General features: G+C 44.2%; 2 protein-coding genes across 2 annotated transcripts in view; one reads left to right on the top strand and one right to left on the bottom strand.

The window, feature by feature from the left end:
* Positions 1 to 517: 517 nt before the first annotated feature.
* LOC131886080 (active breakpoint cluster region-related protein-like) lies at positions 518 to 10532 on the bottom strand. The gene is made up of 3 exons (XM_059234350.1): positions 5414 to 10532; positions 2784 to 3029; positions 518 to 2197 (listed from the first exon to the last, which is right to left on the bottom strand). The coding sequence occupies exons 1-3, from the start codon at positions 7991 to 7993 to the stop codon at positions 917 to 919; spliced, it is 4107 nt and encodes a 1368-aa protein (XP_059090333.1). The 5' UTR covers positions 7994 to 10532; the 3' UTR covers positions 518 to 916.
* Positions 10533 to 11122: 590 nt separating this feature from the next.
* LOC131886170 (ferrochelatase, mitochondrial-like) overlaps positions 11123 to 20253 on the top strand; it is a 12342-nt gene continuing 3211 nt past the window's right edge. Inside the window, exons 1-4 of the mRNA XM_059234466.1 lie at positions 11123 to 11413; positions 11905 to 12179; positions 16451 to 16569; positions 19337 to 19438. Of these exons, the coding sequence (XP_059090449.1) occupies positions 11380 to 11413; positions 11905 to 12179; positions 16451 to 16569; positions 19337 to 19438 (530 nt within the window). The 5' untranslated portion in view covers positions 11123 to 11379. The remainder of the gene's footprint in view (positions 11414 to 11904; positions 12180 to 16450; positions 16570 to 19336; positions 19439 to 20253) is intronic.

Here is a 20253-nt window from a genome sequence, read left to right on the forward strand (position 1 = left end):
TGGGTAGATACCAGATCTCGGGTAGAAACATCGAGGATTTCCTTAAGATTAACAACCAACACCTCATTCCCCCAAAATAAAACTTTCACAAGGTCAACGAAGAATTTCATTTGAAAGTTCCACAGCTCAGTCATACAGTATTTCTCTCAACGAGCGCATATGTTGACATCCGCCTTGGCCGTACAGCAGTGAACAATTCAACAAAACTTGAACAATTGGATTCCAAAACAAACATCCGAAAAGTCTTCATTTAAAGCAACTAAGTGCCCATACTATTTAAAATGAAAAACATGACATCCACTTTCACCATGTCCCACCAGCAAAGGCCAGTGATGTTTGTTAGGTCAGTATATGTATGGACAGCAAGTAATACTTCAAAGTCGAAATTGAAGATTGAATATGGGAACAAATTCGTTTCGTTCTCAGGCTATCTGTCTACTCCCTTGTCGGTGGTGAAGAGAGACATTTGAATGTATTGGTCTGTCACAGGCCTAATTAATGAATCGTCCACGTGTGGTTGAATTACACATTTATACGTATATTCTCTCTTGATTTCCTCTCACGGGAAATGGGAACATGACGACATCAAAGTAGAAAGTGGCAGATACAAAAGGGATGAAAAACGGAAACATTGCTTAGCAGTCATGTCTTACACGATTGTCGTTGACTTAAACGTCCCGGTGGGTTCGCACTGTACTTGGCGTGATTACGGTGACTCCCCTAACAATGTCTTTCACGCATTTTCTGGACTCGAATAATGACGATGATGATGATGATGATCATGACCGGTGGTGACTGAAGAAAGATGTCAGCGGGAATGCTCATTAATTCTTCGCACAAATTTGCCCGCATTAGATTACATACAGAAGAATCAACGCAACATTAGTGTGTGCAACAAAGCGTGAAACTACCCCGATTACACCTGGCGCTCCTGAATTTGAATGGGCTCTCCTTTGGCTCTCCTTCCCAAGAAGAACAATAAGATCCCGGCTTGAGCCATAACATCAACGGTCCCCGTTGCTAATTGGCTATCTTTGCCGGGGCCTTTCCGATCACGCTCCACCCCAGCATGAAGCATCGTGGGTCCGAAAACCGTGGCCAGATTGTGCAATGACATCTTGTTTTGCTGCTCGTACTGACTGACTCGCACCATATGCTCGATGAGAAAAACAATGCACGCCTGGTTGGGATTGTGCGGGATGTGGGAGAAGAGTCTCAAATAATTGTTCTTCCGGATTTCGGGATCCGGCTCGCGGCTAGACTCGAGCATTTCCTGATAAATGGGAGTGGTAAAGAGGGATTCGGGAAGATCGCGGAGGAAAAGTTTCAAAGCGCCCGCCACTGAGTGGATATCACATTCCTTCAAAAGTTGCTCGGCTTCGTACGGGTTTGTTTCATAGGCCTTCTTGAGACGCATGACGTCGGCCGCCGACCCGGACACACGATACACTCCCACTTCGCTGATACCCCGCCTCTCGACTTCCCGGACACAGCTGGTTATGATGAAGGGGACGGCACGTTTCTCGCGTTTGGTTGACGTTTGGATTGATGTCCCGAATAAGCCGGTAAATTTGGCTGATGGCACTCGGCGAATGGTCTCCTCGAAAGTGACAAACTTCATGGAGCACGTAAGCAAGAGATCGTTCATAGAAATCCTTTGCTCTGCCATTTGATTCCCGAGCCAAGATCGGCTCAGTTCGAGCTCGGCACGTGCCAATAACGTGTTGTTCGTTACGCCCTCAGCGGTCTGTTGCTCGTAGACCAAAATGCGTAGGTTTTCTGATCCATCCAGTTCCACGACAAATTCCTCCTCCCAGGTGGGCTCCATGGAGTTGATGATGGTTCTTGACTTGGACTTTCTGAAGTAGTGTCCGTAGGAATCGACTTCAATGACCACGTACAGATCAGCTGGGCGAGTTAGGCCTTGTAAATGATGGAGATTCAAATGAAGATCTCCCACTAGCAGAGCTTCATCACGCGGGGATCGCATAAGGAACGATCCCATGTTGGTCTTGAGGAACTTCCGGCAACTGGTGATCCAGGACTGGAGATCATCCATGGTCATCTTGGGCCGGCTTTGTTTGGAATTCGAGTTCATGGAAGTTTGAAGAACCTGAAGCGTCTCCACCCATTGGGATCGTTCAAAATCAGATGACAAGAAGAACGTGAACGTCTTCCCGCTGGGTTTCTGGGCCACCTACAAAGAAATATGGACACTGATTTATTGCTGCTTCCTTAATCACACAAACAAAACGTCTTCCTGCATCTCATTAACTTGTGTTGTGGTATGTGAAACTAGGGGATGGTTCTCCCATCTTTTAGTCGCATTCTTTTTATTTTCAAAGCAAGGATTTCAATCCCACAAGAACAAAGCCGCAAGGCACTCGTGTTTGTTCGGGTTGATTCAGTTGTCGGGATTTTTAGAGGTAAACACCATATCGGAATTGTTTGTCAGCGACTCGTTGAAGCGTTCTTATCTTGCCTTCATGATGATGTTTTGTTCTTGTTAATGAATGGCACATTCAAATCTTTCCATTTTAAGGTGTTAATGCTGGCATCTATCCTATTGTCAATACAGACTGCATTTCAAAGGGCACGACATTTTAGCCTGATTTGCGACGACTAAACAAATTATGTGCATAATTACTAGCACAAAAAAGCAAGAACTTGATTGTCCATTTCAACGTCTAAATACAATTCAGAGTCATATGTACAAAAAAAGGCTGTACACGATATGCAATGTGACCAGTATCACATGAACCTCAAATCACTCATTTGTTTACCTGAAAAACGAGGCAGGGCGAGGCCAAGACTAATTGGGCCTCGAGTTCGTTGAGCTTTTTGCGATACTTCACAGTGCTCTTGGACGAGCCCAGGGAACCGTGGTTACTCTTTCTGCCTTTCCACTCATCTTCTTTTTCCAATCGGTAGATCTGATCTCGAAGGGCAGTGGTTTGGGTCTTGAGAACCACAATATTGGCGGGGTTGGATTCCTTCGGCTCAGCAGAGGGATCATTCACAATTACAGCCTAGAGGCGGGTGCATGGAGAGAGAGAGAGAGAGAGAGGGAGAGGGGGAGAGAAAAGGTAGAAATCATCATTTCGTTTCGTTCTCGATTTTCTATGGCGTTCATCATGGGTTTCTAATGAATCTCTAACTCTGACGGCCAGGCAACGGTAAAGCCGAACCATCTCGAGCTGTCGAGGAAGAAGAGCTCAAAGGTACCGTAGCTCACTACTACTAGCACTGCTACTTGTTCAATGCACACATACAGCGAATGAGTCTCTCGCTATCAGAGAATTCAATCGAGATTCCTTTTGTTGCTCCGTGATGCCTCCTGATTTGGATGAAGTTTTGAGTCAGGTGGGCATAGACACTTTCTACTTTCCAAAGGACAGGCGTTTGATCCACTCACATTAAAGTCCCCGTTTCAAAATCAAATTAGATAAGATGCACTAAAGGCAATGCAAATATTATAACAATCATCGCCGTTTGCAAAGGCCGATTAAGGTGTGTCGTCGTCGTCGTGGTCGTCGCTGTCTTCGTTTTCCTCTCGCTTTCTACATATGTACAGTATATGTTCACCCTTGCTCTAAGAGGCTGCTACCTAAAGTACAGAGAAGTCAGCTTTAACTTATCATCTAAAACCAATTCCACGCCAAATTGGCTCGTTCAATGACGGTTTCTATCAAAGAGGTACGTACGTTCATTGGTGGCTCACTACGACGGAGCCGTCCACGCACGGCTAATGGGATAAATGCAATAACGCCTGAATTACTTTCGATTGTTCCCACCAGAATGTTGGTTAGCCAGACGAAGGCTGGAAACTCGGATCGTCAATTTCACTCAAAGAAGAGGACACTCGTTTTCTATTTCAACACATTTGGACAGACAAGGGCCTGATCATTAGCTGAAGGATTTTCACAGGAAAAAAACGAGTAATAATTTCTATTGATAGCCAAAGAAGATGCTAAAATGCAATGTCCTGTGAGAGAATTTAGCCACATCTCGTTGAAATTCCACACTGATGGATGGACATCAGACTTGAGAGTGGCATTTCATCTCTCGCCGGTCGCATTTGGCTGATCTGTACATCGTCTTAGAGGTTTCATTTCGAACCTAGAGACTTTGACTTGTTAAATCCTGAGGTATTACATGTGCTCACTTCTTGCTGTCATTTCTGGGTGTCGGAGATATATTTACAGATTAAGCCGTCCACCCCCTCTTTCTCTTGCGTACTACATGCCCCGTCAAGTTAGGGTTTCCCAGGAAATTTGAAGCATTAACTCAAATATACAACTCCCGCTTTTCGGTACTAAACCATGCTTGTTCTTGGCAGTCATCCTCAATTACAGAAAGGGGTTTACACAAGATAGAGACATGAAATATGGACTTTTCCCGAGTTCCCCTCCAAGTGGACGAAGAGGATTTGTTAACATTCTTGATGTTGGGAGGAGGAATTACTTACTTCAACTGCAATGCTATACTTGTGCACAGATCGTTCTCAATGGTAAAGAAGTCTTACAAAGGTATGATCTTTGTTGATCCTATGTCGAAAGAAAAGACGGGACTCATTTCCCTGGGCTGGCTGGCTGGCTGGCTGGATGGATGGATGGATGGATGACTGTGCTAAGGTGCAAAGAGGACTTGCATGGAAATAATACCAAGTAGAAGTGGTGGTGCTACTGAGGGTGATGCTTGCTAAATCCCGTTGTTCTGCTTCAATTGAGGTTGTTGCTCACTCTCACTTTGGTACATCTAGAATAGCATCTGTCAGTTCCCTGATCGTGAAAGATTAACAAAAACCCTGTTGGTGTTACTTTCTGGGCTAGACCATGATCACGAACACTCTGAACTTCCAGCCCTATCTGATTGGAGGTCTTCTCACTTTAGATCGGTATTCAAAATCATATCCACTCATAATCATGAGAAAAATTCCGCTCAAATTCCGGCGGCTATGATCATTGAGGAAATGGGTGAAGAACCGCGATCGATGCGTGAATGCATGCATACAACCAGCCAACTAGAGGAACCTACCAAGTATTTTTCTAGATCCATTAACTCAGGCTACTAGACAAATACACGGTAGTTGAACAAAAAAGAATTGCCCAGATTGTTCTGGACGAGGAGGAGGAGGAGGAGGAGGAGGATGACGACGACGGAGAAATAGAGAAACAATAACAAACCCGAGTACTTAATGGCCCAAGATGAGTCTTGCAATTTTCTACCATTATGCCAGTTCTTCAATTGTAGGCTCTTTCCAATCCCAAAATATGGCAAACGCCCTGTTCTGGTTGGCTTTGCTTATCCCTGATTTATCGATGACAAAGTCTGCAGCGGTATTCTTTGAACATCATGTGAGAAATATTGATTCCTAGCCTCGAAAGTTGAAAGTGGATTAGTAAATACTCACGTTTGATAGGGGAATGTACCACTTGAGTTGGAAGGTGAAGTTCTCAGTCTTTTTGCTTGAGGCCTTATATTTGGCACATACCAAAACATCGTTGAAAAGGAAGAGGTGTCGCAACTTGCGTTGACCCTCCCACAATTCCACGATGAACGAGTTCTTGACCAAATGCCGTTGCGGACGCTCTTGATGAGGAAACAGTTCTTCCGCATGTCTCGAGTTGTAATCATTCACGAAGCTTTGCACGAGCGTCAAGGCCTCGTTGAGGGTCTTATAATCCGGATGCGTCTTTGGTGTATATTTGATTAAGTCTTGAAGACACAGACAATGCTTCTGCACTCGAGCCACCGGCTTATGAAGCAGATCCTCAAGAGACAATGACTGGCCCTGTCTTTGACCCTTAACTGTTCTCAATTTGATAGATTTGGTGAGATCGGCAAATTGTGGGTACGCCTCACTGCACCGGTGAAGGGCATCCAGAGCACTCTGATAGTTACTGAGGAAAGTGGAATAAATCTTGATTCGACTGGCCAACATTTTGAAGGTGTGTCCAATGCAATCATCAGCGTTCCAACGCTCAAACTGTTTCTTCAATTTCTCGTGAAACGTTAAATGAAGATCGTGCAGTTCGGGGATCTTAAAGAAAATTCTCTCAAATTCGGGTTTTGGAATCACCGGCTGAGGCGTGGTTAGGGTCACTTTCATGGCCTTCATGTACTGGAGCATAACACTGAGGCCTTCCAAGTAGATAGCTTCACTGTCGATGATGCTACTCAAAATGCAGCGATACATAACGAGACGTTGAGCTTCGGTCTCACTTGAACCATCAAGATTATCTGACGATCCTTTGCTATCGTTGCTTTCGAGGTCAAGAAGCTCGTCATCGCTCATGATCGTGTCCATGGGCCCGCGGGCACCGAGCAAACTGTTGGAAGTTTCTTGGCCTTTACGGAGGAAGAAATGGATGTTAACATAGTTTGGGTCCTCTTCCTCGACGCTCACACTCCGTATCAGTCTTGGGCTTCCACAGAGGACATCTGTATCAGATGATGAGAGAGTCCCACTCCCCGTTAGCGAGAGTCCAGATTGAGCCGACTTCAGAACAGGTAACATGTGTGGCTCATCGAAGCCAAGATCGGTCGAGCTGCTACCTCCACCAGAGGAACCGATAGTATCAGATTTGATCGTGGAATTAGTCCCATACAGAAGATGATTGTCGTACTCATCCTCGGGCTCGTCGTTAGCCACAGTGTCATAGAGAGGCTCCTCTTTTTGATTCGGTTCGTCTTTAGGTCCCACTTCTCGGAGGGTTCGAGGTTTGGCACGAGGTTTCTTAACCGGTCGTTTAAGATTGGCAGCCACTGAGGCAGCTGATGGTAAAACCTTAGCAGACGATGATCCACCCGAGGGTCTTCGTACCAAACGATCCAGTCTGGTATCTCCCGATGAGCCTCGTCGGCGTCGGGGGCTCTCGCCATCCACCCCTGCATTAGCATTAGCGTTCCTGGACGACCAGTTGGATTCACTATCACTAGAGTCATGACTTTTTCCACTGGGACTTCCCATTCGCCCCCGACTGCTACTATCTGAGTCTTTTCGACGTGGCCTAGATTCGAGCGAATCGACCCTCTCGGGCAACGAGGATCGAGAAAGTTGGGCAGGTTTTGATCCCATAAGGGGCTTGTTTTCCCAGTTGGCCATCAAATCTTTAATCTTTTTCACATTGGCGGATGGGCCACTCTCATTGGACTCTGATATCCCCTCGGAGGCTTGAAATGGAGTGTTCTTTACTTCGTGATGCTCTGTTCCATCTGGACGACCACGCGAATCCTCCTCCTCCTCTTCTGATGAGGATATCTTGTTGGATGTATTGGGCGAAATATTGACTCCTAAGCCCTCTCGATGGGGATAATAATCATCAGTTGAATAGGGCGAAGGTGGGGTTGTAGGACTAGAAACACTGTTCAATGAATCTCGACTTCCAGAAAACCGCTTCGGAGGCTTGGGTGGAGGAACAGGTGTCAATAATGACGAGTCACTTCTGGTCTTGTTATAGGTTCCATTAGTGGATGGAACTGATGGGGGGCCTTTCGTCAAACCCTTTGCAACGGGACCTTTCTTAGGCCCAGCCACGTTAATGACGGTCACAAAAGTGCTCCCCGTGGCTCCACCTGGAGTGCCGGATAAGGGAGTTGCTGATCCGGAGTTGGGTGTGGTTGCTTGACTCTCTTGATCTTGGTCATCGAGATCCAAATGCAACTGACTCCGATTCAACTCTGATGACCTGCGCTTATTTTCGTCATTCTGCAGCTGTTCATCCTTCGACAAGAGATTATTCTCGCCGGTTATTCCCAACTCGCTTGAGCTTGTCGAAGACTTCCGCTGCTTCTCGATATCACACAGCAACTTGTCCAAATACTCGACGTACATCTCCTCCTTTTCCAGCTCTTCTCTGAGCAAGGCCACCTTTGACTTGTGCTTTTTGAGGTTAGCTCGGACATCTTCTTCCCAAGCTGCGGGCAGCTCACTCCCAGGGAACCGGGCCACCCACGCCTGACAAAAGTCAGAGAACACACTATTACTCATTTTGCGCTTAGATGAGACCACTCTGATTAGCTCATTTCAGCCTTTTTCAAATGATAAGGGTGTAAGCTAGATGCCGATAAAAGTCTGGCTCCGGCTCTCACGGAGAGCGAGCATGATCCGTTTTCACTTTTCTGCACACAAACGCGAGATGATTACAGTCGCTGAGGCACTAAAACATTGTCATTATCTGGAAGCTGATGGCTGGGATGAACTTAATAGAGAGTCGTGGGCAGAGTAAACACCTCTGACAAACACACCACAAATGATCACTGAGAATGAAGCCATTAATTAGCCTCTGAAAAAAGTCAATGATGCAAAACTTTTAATAAAAGATAGGGAGCTTTCAACCGAACATGACCCCACTTTGAATCATTTAGGAGACAGTTGTAGGACGGGAATATTTATCCGCAAGCACTAAATAGGATTGAGACTTTGAAAGGCAACAAGGAGTGCTGAGAAGATTGAAATGACGCCCATACGTTTGTTTCCTTTCCAAGAGCCAAGGATGAGGGTCTGTTTCTCAATTGTAACACATTATTTCAATCAGATAAAAAGTTCTCAATCAAACACACACACACACACACTTGCCACCAAATAGGTGGGCCAAGTCACTTGAACGCCAACCAACTCTAGGTCGTTCGTTTTTGTTGCCGGATGGCATGAAGGGTCCTTTCAGCGTGTTGTTCACCTCGGAGCCACGTCTTCCTGGCCTGCCCGAACATTGAATCAGTGTTGTCCATCGCCTCAGAGAACCTTGTCGGTAGTAAAGTCCACTCCGTGACAACTAGTACGTACATACACCACTTCAGACAACAGGACGCACAGACGGACTGCTCGGTATGGTGAATGAGTGAGTGTGTAGATGGACTTGGGCAGGGCGAGGGCGGATTTGGTGCACTAGCGTTACCCTGATATTACTGTATGTAGCCTATGTATGCTTAGTTTGGGAGGATACCTTGAAATTTACCCGGTACACCTGAGCTCAGAAACGACCACAAGTAGGAATAAGATGATGATACGAGCGATCGTATTGTGGGTCCAGAGAGAAAAACACTTGGACTCAATTCAGACGATCAAGGTATTCCGAGACTCATTTTTCGGTGGAATTCCATGGCCAACCATCATGGTGAGAACCACGCCAGAGAGGACGACAGCCAAACCTTTGGTAGTGTTCAGACTCCGTGATGTCGAACCATGGAGATGAGGATTGTTCTACTTCAGAGATCACGGTTCTGAGCTCTCTTCAGGGATTCGTTCGCAACTTCTTCGTGACTGGGTGTGAATCATTTACTTAATTTCGGCCATTTTTGCAACCCGACGCGAATGTCTCTCTTGGTCGTCGATCGATAGATCTATCAAGTCGACAAGGACTTGGTAAATTGAAGGAGCCTCATCCACAGCAGATGATACATCACTCGGATCTAATCATGATGTTACTGAAGATCATCATGACCGAAATGGCGTTGGGGGTGGAGTGGATATTGCTCCAGAGCTCGAAGGAGTTCGTCAGCGAGAAATGATCAGTCTCTCGAGAAGTTCGTTCTTCTTCATTTCTTTCATCAAACCAACAGCCTGTGATGGCAAAGAAGCAGAAGACGATGATGATGATGCCGCCAGCACTTGATCTAGATACGAGTTAAAAGTCACATGGAATGTACCGAACCTTTGGCTTTTCGATCACTATCACGGTGACAAATGGTACGACGACGTCTGTGTCGAAGACAAACGCGATGGCAGGATTCAAAGTTCGCTGTTGCACTACAAAGTGAGCGAGTGAGTGCCTTCTTCACACATCAAGACATAAAAAGGTCACTCATCCCTCTGTGTGTGTGGATGTTCTCTTCTCCCGTTGTTTCTCTTTAGATCACTTAAAGAAGCCTTCCTTGTCTTCCAGCGGACACGATCAGAATCTACCCAACAACGTTCATGGATGGGCAATATCAGCATGCCCTGTTGTGCACTCTCGGGATGGCGGGTGTCTGGGCGCGTTGGGGGATGAAAAAGCCGTCTGACTTGGCTATCTCTTTCTCCGTAACTCCAGAATCCTGCCAGTCCCGAGCTTTCTACCCCGAGATCTCACCCCGCCGGTTCTCCAATGACTAGTCCGCTGGCGTACGTCTCTTTCACTCCCTGGATCCACAGAGAGTGTCAGTGTTGTTGCCGGCTTGGATATCGATCCTCAATTTCCTCCCCTTCCTCCTTTTCGTTGTGCCCTCGTTCCGTTTTCCTCCCTCTTCCTCTCAACTCTCAACGAACGACGTAAATGCACTTCCCCCGTCACAGTTCTCCAGATCTCGAGGGGCGGACCTTAGCTAGGGTAGCTAGGCGATCGAGAACCAGTCCAGGGAGGAGGCACCCCAATTTCAGATGATCGGGCTAGGACACACGTTGTTCACCATTGAACCCTCTCACTCTCTTTCTCTGGCTCATTTCCTGGAGTCTCTCCAGGACATTGGCAATGTCGGAGACAACTTGAACGGCTTGGCAACTTGGCAGCTTGGCAACCGAATGATATGCCAGCCAGCAAAAATAACTTGGAAGTTGGAACAATGGAATAGGTTGGCGAGTGTTTTGTGGCATGCAACGCACATGTGTCATCGACGAGACTCTGTTTACTACTGACTGACTCACCACACCGTTTTTCTCATCTTTGGTTGCGTATCGTGGTGAGGGGCTAGAGTCTCTGGGAAGAGACGAATACGAGTGCTGGTTGGTTGGTAGCTGGTTGTTCATGGAAAAAAAAAATTGGATAGTGGATGATGGGACGGTGGTTGTTGGTTTCCTCGCTCTCCAAGCGACTGTGTCAGCTTCAATCGAGTCCTCGTTAACCGATCCCATTCTTCCTCTTTTCTATCCCGGTCGTATAACTTGATATCGGGCTTTTGTCGAGTTCAAGGATGAACTGTTTTAATTAGAGTCAAGATAGCATAGGTAGGAGAGCATTTCATATTTTGATAAGCAGATCATAAACTTGGCTGCAGCATCACATTAGACCATGAATTCAATGACGTTGGTTAAGCGGATTCGCCAGAATCTGGAAACTCCTTCGGGTGATTCATGATCGAATCGAAATGATTTCTTTGTTAAGACAACGAGGAGATTCTTTATTTAACATACCATAAATGAACGCAAAGGTGTCAAGAAATGACCTCGCAACCTCTCAAGCCTCCACAGGTGCCTGGAAGAGAAAAAGTTATGGAACGACGTGTATGCTCGGTGGACGACGACGACGACGACTGACTTGCCTACCATGCGTGCTTTTGTAACTGGCTCCATGGTGAGTGTACACTGTGTGTCTATGTGCAGTGTACATCGGTGGATAGCACCATACATATTATTGGATCCTGGACCTTTTTTGTGCCTGTGCTGTTCCTTTGATAATCAAGATGCATTGTTCCAAGAGCATTTTATCCACCTCTTGTAAGTGCATTTCTAAAAGTTCCTTGTCATTGGATATGGAAACGTGGTTGGCATTGTCTTCAGCGGGCATTTGAAGAGCTGCTTTTTGAATTTTGATTTTGATTGGGATAAGGCTGCAGAATGAGATGAACACTCTTTCGAGGTTAAGTTATTAACCTTTTCGCTCCTCAGAGTGAAGGAAGAGCTAATTTTCCAAATGGCCACACACAAGAGCAATACAATTTGCTTGGCTCAAGTGAAGGCCCACTTTGGAGGTTGGCCATCCCGTTATGAGACGTTTCTCATAAAGGCCAACAATGACCTTTAGCTTGCTGCTTGCTTCTTTGGAAGGAAGGCACTGCTGCTCTGGCAAGGCACTTTTCCCACCTCCCCTACTTTACCCTAATGGTACCGCCTGGTCATGTCAAATGGGTTTCATGGGGTCCGTGGGTGCCTCGGTAAGCACCGTGACCGACTAATCTTGACGCCCTATGATTTTTGGACCCTTTCAGCCTTGTCATCATTTCAATTATTCATGCGCGAGTCATCCTCAGCCTCAGCACTCAAGCCCAAGACCGGCATTCTCATGTTGAACATGGGCGGACCCCGCCAAGCTGATGAGGTTCAGGACTTCCTGACTCGGCTCTTTTTGGATCGTGATATCATCAAACTTCCTTTCCAATCCAAACTTGGGCCTTGGATCGCGAAGAGGCGCACACCGGAAATCATTTCCAAGTATAACGAGATTGGAGGCGGCTCACCAATCTACAAATGGACCAAACGTCAGGTGAGAGAATTCCCCCAGGGTAGTGATCCGCAAATAGACGAAATACTGAGGTGCTGAATCACTGGTTGAACAGAAAAGCAAGCCTTCGTGGATCTTGAAGTCAAAGGATCTCAACATCAATGCTGGGATGGAGAAGAAGTTTTGAAAGAGGATTGTATTCATATGACGACTTTAACGACATATTCCTGACTTGGGAGACGAAACTAATCCAAGTTTTATTTGTACAACTCAAACAAAAGGTCGACGAACTTGATGACAAATGAGCTTGATATATAACTGTTAGACAGAAAACCAGACTGTTTGAAGTAATATCATTGTTTTGATGCGGGCTTAATGGCTTATTTTCTGGGATGTTTTCCTCACATCCCACAAATCTTTCTAGATCGCTAAACTGTGGAACTTGTATTTCCCAGTTAGCTTTCTCGACAATAAACACGTTCTCTCATTAGTGCATAATAAATATTAGAGTGCATTGCCACTCCAGGCCTTAGTTGCCTATTATGCGGGCTCTCATCTCGTTGTTGTCACATCATCTGCCATTTCAAAACTGAGTGGAAAACAAGAAAAGAAGGCCTTAATCTTAGCCTCATTTCCTTTCTTTCCGAATGCATTCACTTCATCTCCTGAGTCTCATTTTTTCGCCCCTATTTCCTTTTTCCCCCCCGTTCGAGTAAACAAGGTCAATTACTGGCAGCCTTTTCCATTGGAATTCCTGGAGTTTTTCTTCATCTTGTTGTTGAGACTCAGAGGCTCATGGTGAGGCTTCGATAACTTGGAAGGAATCAGTCTTCGGAGCATTAGTTCTGCTCTTACGGATTCAAATGCATTTTGGGGCTCCACTAATAGAAGGAGCTTCCGGATGTTCCGGGCTCCTCCTTGGGCTTTCGGCATCACGATGGGTGGTAGTGATCCAGTTGGTTCAGTCAGTCAACGATAGATAAAGAAGAACAATCTACAGAACGCAAACACATAGAAAGAAGGAAGAATTTGGTAGTCGTAAACTTGATGACAGATATCCGATAATTCTTCATGTGCTCAATGCATGGTTTACTTTGTAGCGGCAATTTCGGGAGAATAACTTTGCATAGTACACCAATTTGGGGTTCTCAATTGCCGAATACCGGGTATATCGTGACAACTTTGCTCCAAACCGAAACCAGCCCGTACCATAAAAGCCCTGGCATGGATCAGTCGTAAAATATTTCCAACACGGATTCTCTTGGCCAATTAGTAATATCCAAACAAGATGAATCCCCTCATTAATACATTGTATACACTAAGTACTTTGTTTTCCGGCGAGAGCGGACAAGGTCGTTTCCAAATTACCTCTAAGCCTTCAGGTCTCAAATCAGCCAACACTGATGGTAGCCTGCACTGAAGAGTGACTTTCCTCCCTGTATTTTCTTAGGCTGATAAATTGTCTTTTTCCAATAAGTCCATGCGTGCGGGTTGCCGGTAGACAATGTGTGACATTCATTGTGCTGCCACCAGTCTATTCCGGAGGACACGGAGGACACAGAGGACACGGAGGAATGAGAAGTGAGCCCTCCTTTTCCCAGGACCTTGGCGAAAGGGACCACTAGTACTTACGTACCTTGTAGGATTACTGCAATTCCATTAGAGTGGAAACAATTCTCCAAGAGTTTGCACCGAAGTTTGCGCGGAATATTCAAAGAGAATGCCAAATGACAACAGCCGTACCGCTCTTTCCCCCCCCCAATACGTTTTGGGTCGCGGGTTGTCTCGTTCCAGATGGAATTCGACATTTTGAGGTTCTTTCTACTAGAGAAACAGAGCACTTTGTATGGGTGCCAACAGCGGCCGAAAGTCTCTAAACTCTCCATCACTTGAAGTCCTGAAGTCTGATTCGAGATGTGCAATGCAAAAGGAATGCTTGAAAAAGACACTCTCCCTCAAAACAAAGAAGTTTTTGAGGGCATGCATAATGCATATTAGAACTTTATCAAGGACCATAAGGGACCAAGGATAGCCGATGGGAAGGAGGAGAAAGAGAAGAACCGTCTCCTTTGTTTTTAAATGCTCGGTACTCCATGGATCAACTAGATGTGTAGTACATTGTACCAACTGCACAGAGAGTATGTCGTTTGTGTGTGCGTTGGGGTACTGAAGCCTGACGCTAGATGTAAGGGAAAGTAGTGCTCTGTGGATAATCCGACATGATCCACTGGTATTATACCCATTTTGGCCCTGGGTAAGGGACCCGAGGCTCTTTTGTTACTTAATCCGCACATGAGCCAGGATTTTTCGAGCCCTTAATTCAAGCTCAAAGGAAGCGTTGGTTATTTGGCTTTGGCCCTGATTGAACGTAGTTGATCCAGTTTAAACTATGGGCATATCCTCATGTCTTTACAAGCTAGTTAGAAAGGGTGCCTTAAGATTTGGCCTTTTAATTATTGTAAACGTTCAAGATTACAGCCCCATTCGAGTCCATGATAGACTAAGTCGATTTTAAAGCAATACCTACACATCTCACAAAAAGGTATTGAAGATGTCGAGGAGAACTTTCGTACTTTTATTTCGATCGAACGAGGCCTGATCTCCGACAAATGCGTTTCCAGTTGAATCGAATGGTTCCTGCGAGATATTTGTCAAGTTTCTGAAGAAACCCCCCCTCACATATGGATGGACCATTGAAGTGAGAGATTGCTTTCCATCAATCGAGAGGAATTTTCTTATATGAATTGGCAAGTCTGGAGTTTCAATACCTCGATTTTACACTGTATTTGTTCAACCAAACTCTTTTTTGAGGAAACTTACGGAAAACTTGGAGCAATTTTAAACCACGAAGAGATTGACTATGATAGTAAGCGTGAGGACGGGCACGACGAAGAAGTTCACCAAGTTAGTGTTGAAGATCTATTATATAACGCTGGAAAAAATCGCAAGTCTGCAAAGATCCCCCTCTATGGGTGGAAAGTCGTTGAGAAGTTTGCAAATTTGAAAGCTGGCCGGAAAATTAGATAGACTGGGAAAGATTATCGTTCAAGTACTCTTTTAAGCCTTTGATCTTAGTTCAGTTTTCCCTTGCTCTAAAGAAGATGATTGTGTCTACGAATGTTGATAAGGTTGAAATTCTTATCTTAATGCATTGTACACGAAGAGAATAACCACTCTTTTCTCAAGCAAGACTAATCTTCGTGTATTCTATAAATGCATGTACGAAACCATTGGAATAGTAGTGAGATTGAAAGCTAAGACCAAGCAAGGACTGGACTTCTCCTAGACCTCTCATGACTGGGCAGTGGCCTCCCGCAAAGCCTCTGAATGTTCTGTAAGGATCGAATGATAACTGTCCTAATGATTCATCATGCTCCCTCGAGGAGGAAGTTCCGGCTTCCAATTCTGACCACCACTGGACATTTGATACTAGCGAAGCACGAGCAAAAGGAACCATGGACTTGGTTTTCCCACGAGAGACAAGAGCTCTTCCAAGCAGCTCGGCCAACATCCTATCCCATCCCATCCCATCACTTTGGAGCTGACCTGGTTAACCTCGTTTATGGAAAGCCACGAGGTAAAAAAGGAACAGAAAAGACAGACACAGTGGCCGCCAGATCTGCAATTGTGAACGAACATGCTCATTATCTAAAGGAGATATCCAACCACGATGATCATAATGATGATGAGCCCACATGCAGTTGTTTCGAAACGAGATACCATTGACTCTAATACGTATTTGGGTCGGTGGGAGTTGTCTAGAGCAACGGAAACCCTCCCTGTTCACAGTCAAACAAGCAAGAACAATAATGATGCACAAGTGGATGGGATTGTTCGAATCAATTTTTTATTCACTAGGACCCCTCAATCAAGTGTCATCCCAACGTATGTATGAAGCTATCCATGTTATCATTATATTTTTGCACCGAGTTGGTGTAAGCCCAACCATAGACAACAGCATTATCCACTTGTCTATAGCCCAACCCAGAAACGTTTGAGATGTCATTTTAAAAGACTGAACACGTTATCTTAAGATATTATCTTAAGATGTTATTGACATTGTTCTTAAGGATGCCCGTCCAAAGATTCGTGGTAGTTCTTGATCGATGAAGCACATATTTCAAAAAAGCCTTTTGTAAGGCTTAAATGAGGCAGAACAGCTTTTTTTATTGTATGTGTCAGCCTTCAAGGTCGTTTGCTTCATGGTCAGAATGGCTCTCCAATAACTCACCATCCCGATATGATTCAGAATGGCTGCGAGATCTGATGATGCTTTCACATTCCTTATTATCACTTTCCGGCTTACCTTTCAGGGTGATTTGATGTGCCAAGAGCTGGATCGGAGGAGTCCTCAGACGGGCCCGCATAAGGCATATATTGGATTCCGCTACGCTAATCCTCTCACGGAGGATACCTTGGATGAAATGGAGTCGTAAGTTCGCATTCAGGAGGCAACAACACGAATCGTCGACTGGATAAGCAAAATTAATCGTAGGGGGCAAAGATACACCCCAAAAAAGAATAACTCAACTCGCCATTTTTCAACCAATTGAAGCAATATCGTGGTATTAGTTTTTCTCATTATGATTTTATCACAGTTGAGACTGACTACACATTTCACCTTTTGATCTTTTAAAGTGCCTTTGGTAGATTTACCAATCATAGAGCATAAAAGCATCCCCCCTCAAAGGCATTTCTTGTCTTTTCTAGAAGTATTCTTCTGCTTTTTTTGTAGGCCCAGATAAAAAGCTTGAATGTTTCAAATAGGACATTTTTTGTACTGTCACTTTATAAAAGCACTTTGAAGCTGCTCAAAAGGCCTCATATTACTCATAGAATTTCTTCAAATAGTCTCCTCACCTTTGTTTGAAACGTATTTTGGGAAATATTCATTAGCTTATTTCACCTTGTCAATCAATAAAAGCTTATTATCGATGACTTGACAATTACTCCTGAGTGTTCCAATTATGGCTTATTGACGTTTTTAATCAATGTCATCATAGTCGTAGCACTACGCAATTGACCACGTTGGCGATCTAAAATAACGATTTATTCAATTGCCGTTGCTTTATTTGTATAACTTGGTAAAAATGAGGCTTTGAGAGAGTCGATATGCTCAAGACACCTTTGGTGAGTTTGGCATTTCATTCTATAGAATTTGAAGAGTAGAAAGAGAGCTGGACTGAGCTTTTATGCCATTTAACAAGAGTACGTGAAGAGGCAAACGACTTCAAGGTATTGACCATGGCGACTTTTTGAAATCCGAATTTGAATCAACTTTACTCAAAGAGAGTAATCCATATCCATCAAATTCACTGTTTTCTTTTGTGATAACGGGTTTGCAAAAGCCAAAGTTGATCCGCGTGACTTTAAATGAATGTGTATGTAATATGAAATTAACAAAAGAATGAGTAGGATGAACTTTGAACTTTATAAAATATGTTCATTATTGACTGGAAACTCACTTTCCAGCCGCTCGTGAACAGACAGACATGAGCTTAAGTTTCTGAATGTCAGTTGGTTTTCTTTGCCTTCTTGGAATAAATATTCTACCAATGAAAATCTGTTTTCGTAAAAGAAAATGCTTTCCCGTCAGCATTCAATATGGAATGCGTTATTGTAATTATGCATCTTATTTTAGATTTTCCTCAGTCATAAACAACACCTTTCTATCTGACCTTTTATTGTCAAAATGTTAAATGCTGTCTAAGGGTTTGATGAACAGCCAATTTGAAATCAACAGCATTAAAAATGTGCAAATGAGTCACATGAATGACCCTTCTTTGTATAATATTCCTATGCCTATCCCTTCAAGGACAATCTAATAATCTAATCGATTTTGGAACAACCTAGGAGACAATGGTCCAATTTGCTAGTTTCAATTCGTGGAATTGGGTCAGGTTCGAGATGTGTTTCAACTCAAGCATGGCATTGCTACTTCTGAAATCCTCCTTTCCACTTCACAGGCGTGTGCACTAGTTTCTTGATGTGCCACTTACTCCTGTCCTTGATATCTTCCCGAGATCCCTTTTATTGCGAGAACCTCTTATTGGGATTTTTAGGCTCCTTGTCGTACTTTGTTCCAGATCCACGCGATAAAGCCAGTGCCGTAATTGTCTGTGCCGTGGAACATATTCTAATGAACTTGATGCATTTTTTCTTAGTATCATGTTCATAATGCATTGGTTCAGATTTCTCCTTCCAATTTTTCTCCCATTCCCGTGTGTACTGAAGCTACTGACCGTGCCTTTGAGCAATGCAACTCACACATATTTGTGCATCTCTGCGAGCTTTATTTTATTCGGATGCTAAGAAAGGTTTGTCTCGAGCTCTTTCAAGTGAAGAGGGTTTCTTTGCTTTGCAAGATTGCTTCTGGTCGACAGATTGGGTATAGGCAGCAAAAAGAAGCTCCATCGAACTTCACAATTTCCCTGGTCAAAGCAACAAATCATCGAAAGAGGTCAGGGTGCCTTGAGCATATCCAATGGCACCCAAAAGACTTCCGTTGAACCGGATGGTGCTGAATATAATGGTACTGCAATGCAAAGGTACCCATCTCAACGGCATTGACTCCTTCTCAACATTTATGTTTTGAAACTTCTCTTTCGTGTTTTACTCTGATCTGTCTTGAAAGATGATTTTGGCATCCTCAAAAAAAGACACTCTGTCGTGCCCAGCGTGTCCCTGTTGATGACAGTGGGGTCGAGCTATGCAGTCCACTAGCAAATATTAGTATGTCTCGTGTCATCGACAAACATTTGCTCAAACAAAGATTGTCACCATCCGGTTTTTTGAGGGCAAAAAGGCCTCTTTCAGGATTTCTATCGACCTTTGACAGTAAGAATAAATCGCCAAAGTCTGACGTAAAAAAGGTCTGCAATGAGCTCTCCCGATTTCCGATAATCCCATCATGCAAATTCTCTGGATCTTGGCTTCATTGCTGCTCGAAATTTTCGATAGGAGTGCTCCTATCCCATCGACCTGGCGACACTCTCCAAGATTGATATTTTTGAGTGGTGTGGGAGAAAAATGTTTATTTGGGATACATTGCCTCTGTGTACCGTACATCCGCCTTGGCCGCGAAGCAGTCCAAGATTGATATTTTTGAGTGGTGTGGGAGAAAAATGTTTATTTGGGATACATTGCCTCTGGAATGTTATGATAAATCTGACTTCCCTTTTCCCCTTTCTATTCACCAGGGACGGCTTGGAACGAGCCGTAGCATTCAGCCAATATCCACAATATTCGTGCACCACGTCTGGATCAAGTATGACGGCGATTTATCAACATTATGCAAAAGGGTAAGTCTGATTCGCTTACTTTTTATTCCACATGTTAATTCCTTCTAATCGATGGATTCATATTTTTGACCATGGATCCTTAACCTTTGTTCTTTCAATTTTAATACATGTTAGATTATGTGCTTTTGTTTGTCCTCGAGTAGGAAAACGTTAGGAAGCTTTTCGTGGTGTTCCCCTCCATATTTGGAACAAGGTAAAGTTTATTTCGGCGACTTTCGTACTCGGAAGGGACTTCTTGTTGGCATCTCTAATTGTTATGTAAATTTTGACGATTCCAAGTCAAAGTTACCTTCAAAGTGCATTAAAACAATTTTCGGCCAGTCAAGAGAAAAGAACATCTCGTGAGACCCAATCTATAATTTTGGTCAAAAATATGCTTTTGTTTATGACAAAAAACATAATATCCCCGAACAAGGTGCAGAATCAAAAGCTGTCAAGGTCCTCCAAGAAATGCGTCAACAGTTGATCAATAGATATAAAAATGATCACAATTGATCTCGGAACAGAAACTAATCCACAAGCACAGAAACCACTCTCTAAGTACTTTTGCTGAAGTGCTCATTCGACATTTCTGGGTCTGCATATAACCTTCATCCGGTTGGCTAAGAAAGAAAGGAGAAATAATGTCCTGCTTTTAGCGCACAGAACGATAATAATGGAACATCCTGTAGTACATAATACATGCATCCCGTGCATTTCTCTTCAATCATGGTCTTGTCAAGGACCCGAGAGGAATTGAAAGAGACCGTAAAAGCCAAGTTGGCCTTTTTTTGTGCCCAATCCTGAATCTCTTTTCTCATGTCCAAAAGAAGCCA

This window comes from Tigriopus californicus, chromosome 1 (assembly GCF_007210705.1).
Source record: "Tigriopus californicus strain San Diego chromosome 1, Tcal_SD_v2.1, whole genome shotgun sequence".
Classification (NCBI taxonomy): domain Eukaryota; kingdom Metazoa; phylum Arthropoda; class Copepoda; order Harpacticoida; family Harpacticidae; genus Tigriopus; species Tigriopus californicus.

Bases quoted from the DNA above. Each gene is read 5' to 3' on its own strand.
- LOC131886080 (XM_059234350.1), bottom strand. From the start codon at position 7,993: ATGAGTAATAGTGTGTTCTCTGACTTTTGTCAGGCGTGGGTGGCCCGG. The intron at 3,030-5,413 runs GTGAGTATTTAC...ACCCGCCTCTAG, and splicing joins GGTACATTCCCCTATCAAAC to GCTGTAATTGTGAATGATCC. The intron at 2,198-2,783 runs GTAAACAAATGA...ATTTCTTTGTAG, and splicing joins CGCCCTGCCTCGTTTTTCAG to GTGGCCCAGAAACCCAGCGG.